This window comes from Sinocyclocheilus rhinocerous, unplaced genomic scaffold (assembly GCF_001515625.1).
Source record: "Sinocyclocheilus rhinocerous isolate Xijiao unplaced genomic scaffold, SAMN03320098_v1.1 scaffold2969, whole genome shotgun sequence".
Classification (NCBI taxonomy): Eukaryota; Metazoa; Chordata; class Actinopteri; order Cypriniformes; family Cyprinidae; genus Sinocyclocheilus; species Sinocyclocheilus rhinocerous.
In genome coordinates this window covers 4,556-12,595 of record NW_015637144.1, presented here as the reverse complement: position 1 = coordinate 12,595, position 8,040 = coordinate 4,556, and the positions used below count along the sequence as shown (strand labels likewise).

Sequence of the window (8,040 nt, the reverse complement as noted above, 5' to 3'; positions counted from 1 at the left end):
TGCATCATATATTCTGAGTTTGCATTTCACTGTTTTTATTCATTTTATTGTGTGAGTGAGATGAGTAAAAGCATGTTGACATTAGTCTAGAACTACCATCATGTTCACACAGCGCACACAGCGCATCTGCACTCACTCCTGATTCCTCTCAACATGAGGACGTAACTGGAGTTATTTATTTGAAAAAGTAACTTGTAATATTCTTGTAAATTAAAAAGTAATGCATTACTTTACTAGTTACTTGAAAAAGTAATCTGATTACGTCATTTGTGTTATTTGTAATGCATTAACCCCAACACTGATTACAAGCATCAGAATTTCATCATATAAATATCAGCATCTGCAGCAAATTGCATATTTTTGCTCAGTTTGAGTCTCTGAATAAAATTGAGCTGTTTTTTCCTCCATATTCTCACTGTGTCTATATGAGCCATACAAGCCTAATTGAGCAAATACCAAACATAATTCAAAATATGTTTTTTTCTTGTAAATAATTGAATGTTAAAGTACAGAAGTTGATATTTTATGGATATTTCATTGAGGACCATTACCTTGAAATGTCATACACTACAGCCTAACCTTTCACCAAATACTTCTCTGCAGCTAATGAAGAGCTTGTATAATTACTTAACTTGGTCAACCTTAAAGTGAACAAAGAGCAAAACATTTCCCACCACATAAATGTACAAATACTGACATCTTTCAGTCTCCCGCATATTTACCTCTAAAAGCCTGCAGGTCTTGTTGTTTCATCATTTAAGCTGGTTTTATTATGTATGGTAGCTCACTTACACCAGAGCTTTAATTGTGGCTCCTTTATAAGGATGAAAAAGTTTCACATAATAGAACACCATCTATTTTTTAAATCCTCAATCTCCTTTTTTAATTTTTCCACTTCCTCACTTTTCTCATGTTTGAAATGTTGAAAGAGTTTTTCCAGTAATTCATACTGTTTTTGATCCTTATTTAGCATCTGTCTGAGCTCCTCTTTTCCATCTCTCAAATCAGTCAGTTCTTCTGCTTGTTTTCTGGCTTCATCTTCAAGCTTCTTCCTCATGGCTCTTATTTCTATGTCATGTTTCCGTTTCATTTCATATCGCTCTTTCTCTTCTCCTTCTTTTCTCTCCCTCTCCTCTCTTTCTCTTCTCTTGATCTCTTCTTCTTGCTCTTGTTTCAGATCTTCAATCACTTTCTTCCATCTCTTTCTCTCTTCTTCTTGTTTCTCATCATCTTCTCGTTTCACTCTCTCCCACTCCCCTTTTCTCTCTCGCTCCAGTCTTTCATAATGTCTTTCCATTTCATGTCTCTTTTCATCATATTCTCTCTCTTTCTCTTCTCTCTCTCTTCTCTGTTTCCGTCTCTCGTCTTCTATCTTCTGTCGTTCTTCTTCTCTCTCTCTTTCAAATCCCTTTCTCATTTTCTCCAGTTCTTCTTGTTTTTCTCTCAGTTGTTCCTCATGTTTCTCTTTTCTCGTTCTTTCCTCTTCCTCTCGTTCTCTCATCTGTCGTTTATTTTTATTCTCCCATTCTCTCTGCTGTCGTTTAATTTCCTCTTGAGTCTCTTTTCTGTCATTTTCAGCCTCTTTTATTTTTCTCTCCCATCTCTGTCTCTCTTTCTCTTCTTCTTCATTCCTCCTTTTCTCCACCAAATCTCTCGTTTTAGTTTCTTCTTCTTGTTTCTTTTTTAATTCTGCCATGGCACATTCATTCTCACATTTCATCTTTTCTTGATCTCGTCTGTATTTCTCTTCTCTCTTTCTGTCGTCTTCTTTTCTTTCTTTCTGCTGTTTTTCATACTGTGATCTCTGATTGTCAATCTTTCTCTTCATCTCTTCCATTTTTCTATGATATTCAGCTCTTTCCTGTTTTTCCTCTTCTGATCGTTTCTGGTTTGCAATCACTCGTTTGTGCTGTTCTGTCTCCTCTTTTTCCTCAAACGCTTTTATCAGTTTTTCCTCCTTTTGTCTGAACTCATTCTCTCTTTGTTTTCTTTCCTCATCTGCTTTTATTTTCTCTTCTTCCAGTCTTTTCTTGAGCTCTTCCATTTCTGTCTCATATTTGGCTCTCAGTTTCTCATGTTGAGCCTGGATTTCTCTCTCTCTCTCTTTCATTATTTCCTCCATTCTCTTTCTAATGGACATCTCTGCCTCCTCGAACATGCTGTTAGTGAAGTATCGACCCTCGTTAGTGTTCTTCACCTCTTCTATCATGTTTAACAGTCGGGTCACTTGAGTTTTGTCTTGTTTTTCTCTGTTATTGAAAGCCAGGAATCTGTTTCCACAGTCTCTGATCAGTTTCTTCAGTTCTGCAGACTTACTTCTCTTCACATAATCCTCTATAGATTTACTCACGAGATCGTCTCCTCTAGTGAACAGAACGATGCTGAACTGAGCAGCTTTTGGACCAAAGATCTTCTTTATCAGTTGCATAGTATCATTCTCCTCTTTGGTGAATCTTCCCAAACTCAACACAATGACAAACACATAAGGTCCAGGTGATGACAGTGAAACACATTTCACTATTTCATCCACCGCTTGTTCATTTGACAGTGTTGTGTCAAAAAGACCAGGAGTATCAACCACAGCTACTGATCGACCATCAACTTCACCAACTCCCTTCATGCAAACAGTCGTCACTGAATCTGAACTTAAGTCACTCACAAACTCCTCTCTTCCCAGAATAGTGTTTCCTGTTGCACTCTTTCCACTTCCTGTCCTCCCGATCAACACGATCCTCAGCTGATCATCTTGTTTATCTCCAGCTCCTAAAACACATTATAAATACATGTTAAGGCCAGTACACCAAACCGACATCAAAGAACTACCGGCCATGAAAGCTGACGGTGGTGTTGACTCGCACTTGTGCACGTGAACACACTGCAAAGACCAAACGGACAACTAGCTTGTGCGTTCTGTGCCTGCGTGCTAGATAATGACTGTCCACAACAGCAGATGACAGCAGTCTGTATTCATCCTTCAAAACAGGGAACATGAGCTAGGTGTGCCTTCGTCGTTTCCTTGTTTTGGCACTTTTATTTTTCTTCTCGTGCACTGGTTTTCAAAGCTGCACAGCCAATCAGAGTGATCTTTTTTTCCTGACGGCATCAACTGGCCGAACTAAAGCTGACAAGCAAAAGAAACCACAAAAACTAGCCCGACCAATGCTCGCCGATGTGTGTCCCAGCCCTTAAAAGCAAGATGATGTGGTCCTTTCATTTGGTGTGAATTGCTCTTGTTAGGTATGCAGAATTTGTAAAAGCTACTCTGGCCAATTATGACAAGACTGTTGCTAAGACGATGGAATATACAATTGTTGATGGAAAATGATAATTAAGCAATAAATGTTTCCCTAATTTTTATCGACTACATCAAGGAAATAATCATAATAGGTCCTACACTGAGAGTAAAATTCACTCACCTTCTGACTGAATCTTCTGCTTTAATTCTTCGATCTCATTTTGCATTTTCTCCAGTTCTTTCTTGTGTTGTTCTTCCAGTTCATGTCTGACTCTGTTCTCTTGAGCTTTCACATACATCTGAGGTGAATATGGTTCAGTCTTCATGTTCTCTATATATTCTAATAGTTCTGGGATCTGTCTGGAGTTGTCAGGTTCCTTTAACCCCATCACTCTGTACTGACCTCCACAGAGACTGATTAACCTCTGAGATTCTAGGCTGGATTTGACAAACTCTGCTGCAAGTCCTTCAACAGTGAGCTCTGTTGTGAAGAGCAGCATGAAGTGCTCTCTGGAGTCAAATATCTTCTGGATCTTCTCTGTTTCTGCTTTGTCTTCATCAGTCAGTGGACCAACAGGAATAATGATGATGAAAGCATGAACTCCAGGATCACAGAGAGACACACAGTGGAGAGTCTGATGCATCACGTCCTCCTCTGAGAGCCGAGTCAGAGCTGGAAGCTCCAGCAGACTGATCAGACGATCATGAATCTTCTCCTCTTTCTTCACACACTCTGATCTTCTGTCTGTCAGCTGCAGGATCAGCTCTGATATGGAGGAATTTAATTTCTTGTCGCTCCCGCACACAACCAGATTCAGCTTTGACACTGAAAAATGCAGCAAAATATGTATTAGACACCCGTTTTAAAATTTCAGAGTCTTTGAATTTGCAGGATGTTTGACTTACTATTAGGACGATCGCCATCTGGACTTTGCGCTCTACTGCTAACTGCAATCAAAATAAAAGACAGAGAGAGAAAATAATTGGTTTGATGATATTATAAGTTAACAGTCATGGGTTAGGTATGTACCTTGGCTTTGGGGTCACGGTTCAATACGAGTTCGGTGCAACAGGAAATGTAATTTTTCATGTATATTGAAAAGACAGCAATGCTACATACATGTAGCATGAGCAGTTGTATCATTTCAAGATTTAAAGCAAAAACAGAATGGTCTGACAGGTATGCCAGCGCTATGAAGATAACTGAATATTGGCATTTAGATGTGTTCAGGCCAGGACTCTGATCAAACGTGTGACGAAATAAATAGCCCGCATTAATGCTGTTCAGTTGCTTTGACACAATCTGTATTGTTAAAAGCGCTATATAAATAAAGGTGACTTGACTTGACTTGACGTTTGGTGCAGATTGGACATTGTGTGGCTGAGTTACAGTAACTTCCTGTTTCATGGCGAAACATCGAAATTTGTCAGGCCGCCAGGGACACGCCCTTCAACGAAAACGCAAGATCTTCGCAATTTAGCATCGCAAAGGCCTTATAATTACACTCAGCAAATTTGAAGATGATCCGATTAAAACTGTAGGAGGAGTTCGTTAAAATACGAGGCCTGAAAATGGCAAAAACTGCACAAAAATAGTTCAGGAAATTTAAAATAACATACTTCCTGTTGGGTTTCGGATTTTGTACCAAGACACTTTTTTGTAGGTATTGGTGTGTTACATGTGTGTACCGATTTTCGTACATGTACGTGAAACGTAGCTTGAGGTGCACTCTGTTGAAATTTTATAGGTGGCGCTATCGAGCCATTTTGCCACACCCACTTCTGAAACCCATATCAGACGTAAATGTTCACCACTTCTGATGCATGTGCTAAGTTTCATGAGTTTTGGAGCATGTTTAGGCCCTCAAAAATGCGATTCATTTTGGAGAAGAAGAAGAAAGAAGAAGAAATGGAGCAATTCCAATAGGGTCCTCACACCATCGGTGCTCGGGCACTAATAATACAACTTACAACCCCACCCACACAAAAATAAATATTCAAAAGGATGTAAGATGTAATCCCACTAACCACCTCCATTGCCTGAATTTAGCAGCATGGATAATCTGAATCGATTACTCTTCACTAAAGGAAATCTAAACCGCTACAGAAGGTAAAGACTCAAACAATGGCCGATAAAATAGACTTGGCTTTCCGCACCACTTGGCTATTATACAGGTCAGTGTAGAGACTGCTCTGCTCAATACATAAAAGTTTACTACTGACCTTTTCTATTGTGCACAAAGCATTTTAGCCTTGATACTAAGATTGCCATACCAACATATCATAGAAAATGTTAAGATAAACTCAATGTAAAATTTGTAGAAAAGGGACATAAGAGTCTTATCCACGTGGAATTTTGACAATTTGCGAAGACAATATAGTCTCTGCTGTGCTCTCTTGCCAATTATCTCTGCATTGGCTGCAAATGTCAACTTATTATCAATCAAACAATGTACTTATAAGATTCCACTACTTCAACTGCCTGCCCCTTAATAACAGCATTCTGGGTAACAGAGGGTTCATGCCTAAAATCAATGAGCATTTCTTTGGTCTATGCCATGTTTAGTGGCAAGAATGCTCTATCACACCAGTGAACAAAATACCTCAAATCTGACCGTTTTCATCAGAATGAAGAAGACAGAATGGCAATCATCAGTATAAAGAAATGTAAAGGAGGAGTGAAAGAACACACCTACCAATGATGACATCTTTTCAGACAAATGCACATTCATTCTTACTCTCTGTGTTCTATCTGTTAAAACATCCCAAATCCAGCCAAATCTATTGAAATCAAGACCAAAGGTTAAAGGGGTGGTTGACTGCCTTTTTTTCTTTGCTTGATTGTGTTTACAGGGTGCAGTATAACATGTCTACGTGTTTCGTTTGTTAAAAAACGCCTTATTTTTCATATATTTCACCTTTATTGTAAGCCGCTTTCTCCATTGTCATTTGAACGACCGTTTGACTTCCTGATTCTATGAAGCCACTCCCTCAGAAATAGGCAATGGGCTCAGATTGGTTAGTTGGCCGAGTGTGTTGTGATTGGCTAAACCGCCTACTGCACGTTGTCCGGAAACTTCACGCACATTACCATTACGGGCGATAGTTGCATGTGCTCCGGTGGAATGTAAATAATGGTGTCAATATTGCTGTATCAATTTGAGCCAGAATCAGACCCAGATAGCGGTAATGAAGAGAATCAAGCAGAACCTCCGCAAGCACGGCTCTTAAAGAACGTTTCTGAATGTTTTTTTTTGTTTGTTTTTTTTCTCTCAAAGATTTTCGATACGCTGTTACTTGTAAATGCTACTGCTGTTTATGTTATCTTTTGAGATACGGTTTTCTCCTGATTAAAGATTTAATGTAGTGTAACGAATCAGTCCACTGAAGGCGAGCATAGTGAGAACCCAAGTGCAGTTTATTTACAAGATGTGATCCAAACATAATCCAAACAAGAGACACAAACTTGACTTGACGTGGCATAAACAGACTAGACTCACCGACAGCGGGTTACAACTTCAATACACGACGAAAGACAATGGCAACATGAGGGCTACTTATAGACAATGAGGGTCACATGACAAGAACAAACCAATGGGAAACAAGACACATGACCTAGACAACCAATCAGAACATGACACAATGAACAGAGGAACCAATGGCATGAATACATGAAGGCAAGGGAAGCATGACACAAACAGGGACCATGATTAAACTCCAAAATAAAAGACACGAAAACATGAACAAGAAACACAACCCAAAACACCACATTACATGTAGCTGAATACATGACTGAGTAGTACCATTTTTTTAAGTTATTGTTTTATTTATAGAATGAACAACTGTTTGTCTATTCACAAAACTTAGTTTACTCACAATTTGTCGTTTTCTTTAGGTGTACATGTAGTACTAGCCTTACTAGTCAGTAATAGCCTCTGTGTGAATCCAGCATTGAACTAGTGTAGATATTGGAAGCTGTCTCCCGTAAAATGTGCAGCACAGACAGCTAAATTAGGATTGTAATTGTCAGGAACATAATTAAACATAAATTTTAACCATTGTTCACAAACTACAGCATCCGTAGGAAGGCCGAACACAGAAGACCTGATAGCTGGGTGAAAATAACACCGTTTCGACGGCATGGCTACAACTCTCCACTATAACTCTTCCTCTTCTACAAAGCCACAGAACATGGCCTCGCCCCCTTTTTTTGCATGTTCCTGGGGGCGGGGTTGATGTAAATTTATGGCTTCGTGACGTAACAGACCTGGGAAGCAACTCGTTGTAGTCCCATACGAGTCGTTTTTGTAGGCATGAAACTGCCAGAATTTTAAAAGACGATATCTCCGTTTGCATTAAACTTTCAGCGCCGCAACTTTGCAGATACTGTTCATGCACCAACAGCAACATTACACACTAACTACCATGAAAAAAGTGAAATCGCAAACAACCACCCCTTTAAGAGCTTATCCACTAAAATGTGGGGTTGAATGGTATTAAAAGCAGAAGAAAAGTCCACAAATTATTTTTTTACAAAATGAGATTTAAGACAAATTATTAATTAAATGTGTCCTTTTATTATTGCTTGGACAAAATGCTGTACGTTTCTTTGTGAAATTGAAATATAACACTATAATAATATACTAATAAAGCACTTGCATATTATTGCTCTTTTGTTGGTTTTGATTGCTTCTATTGTCCTCATTTGTAAGTCGCTTTGGACAAAAGCGTCTGCTAAATGACAAAATTTAAATATAATGTAAATGTAAATAACAAAACTAAATTGAAAATTTAAAACAAGCCCC

At 38.7% G+C, this 8,040-nt stretch overlaps 1 protein-coding gene across 1 annotated transcript in view; it reads right to left on the bottom strand.

Annotated features, from left to right (window-relative positions):
* Positions 1 to 369: 369 nt before the first annotated feature.
* Positions 370 to 8,040, bottom strand: part of LOC107748607 (GTPase IMAP family member 8-like) — an 11,276-nt gene continuing 3,605 nt past the window's right edge. The window contains exons 3-5 of the mRNA XM_016563485.1: positions 4,142 to 4,183; positions 3,417 to 4,061; positions 370 to 2,763 (exon numbers count right to left, since the gene is read on the bottom strand). Of these exons, the coding sequence (XP_016418971.1) occupies positions 836 to 2,763; positions 3,417 to 4,061; positions 4,142 to 4,183 (2,615 nt within the window). The 3' untranslated portion in view covers positions 370 to 835. The remainder of the gene's footprint in view (positions 2,764 to 3,416; positions 4,062 to 4,141; positions 4,184 to 8,040) is intronic.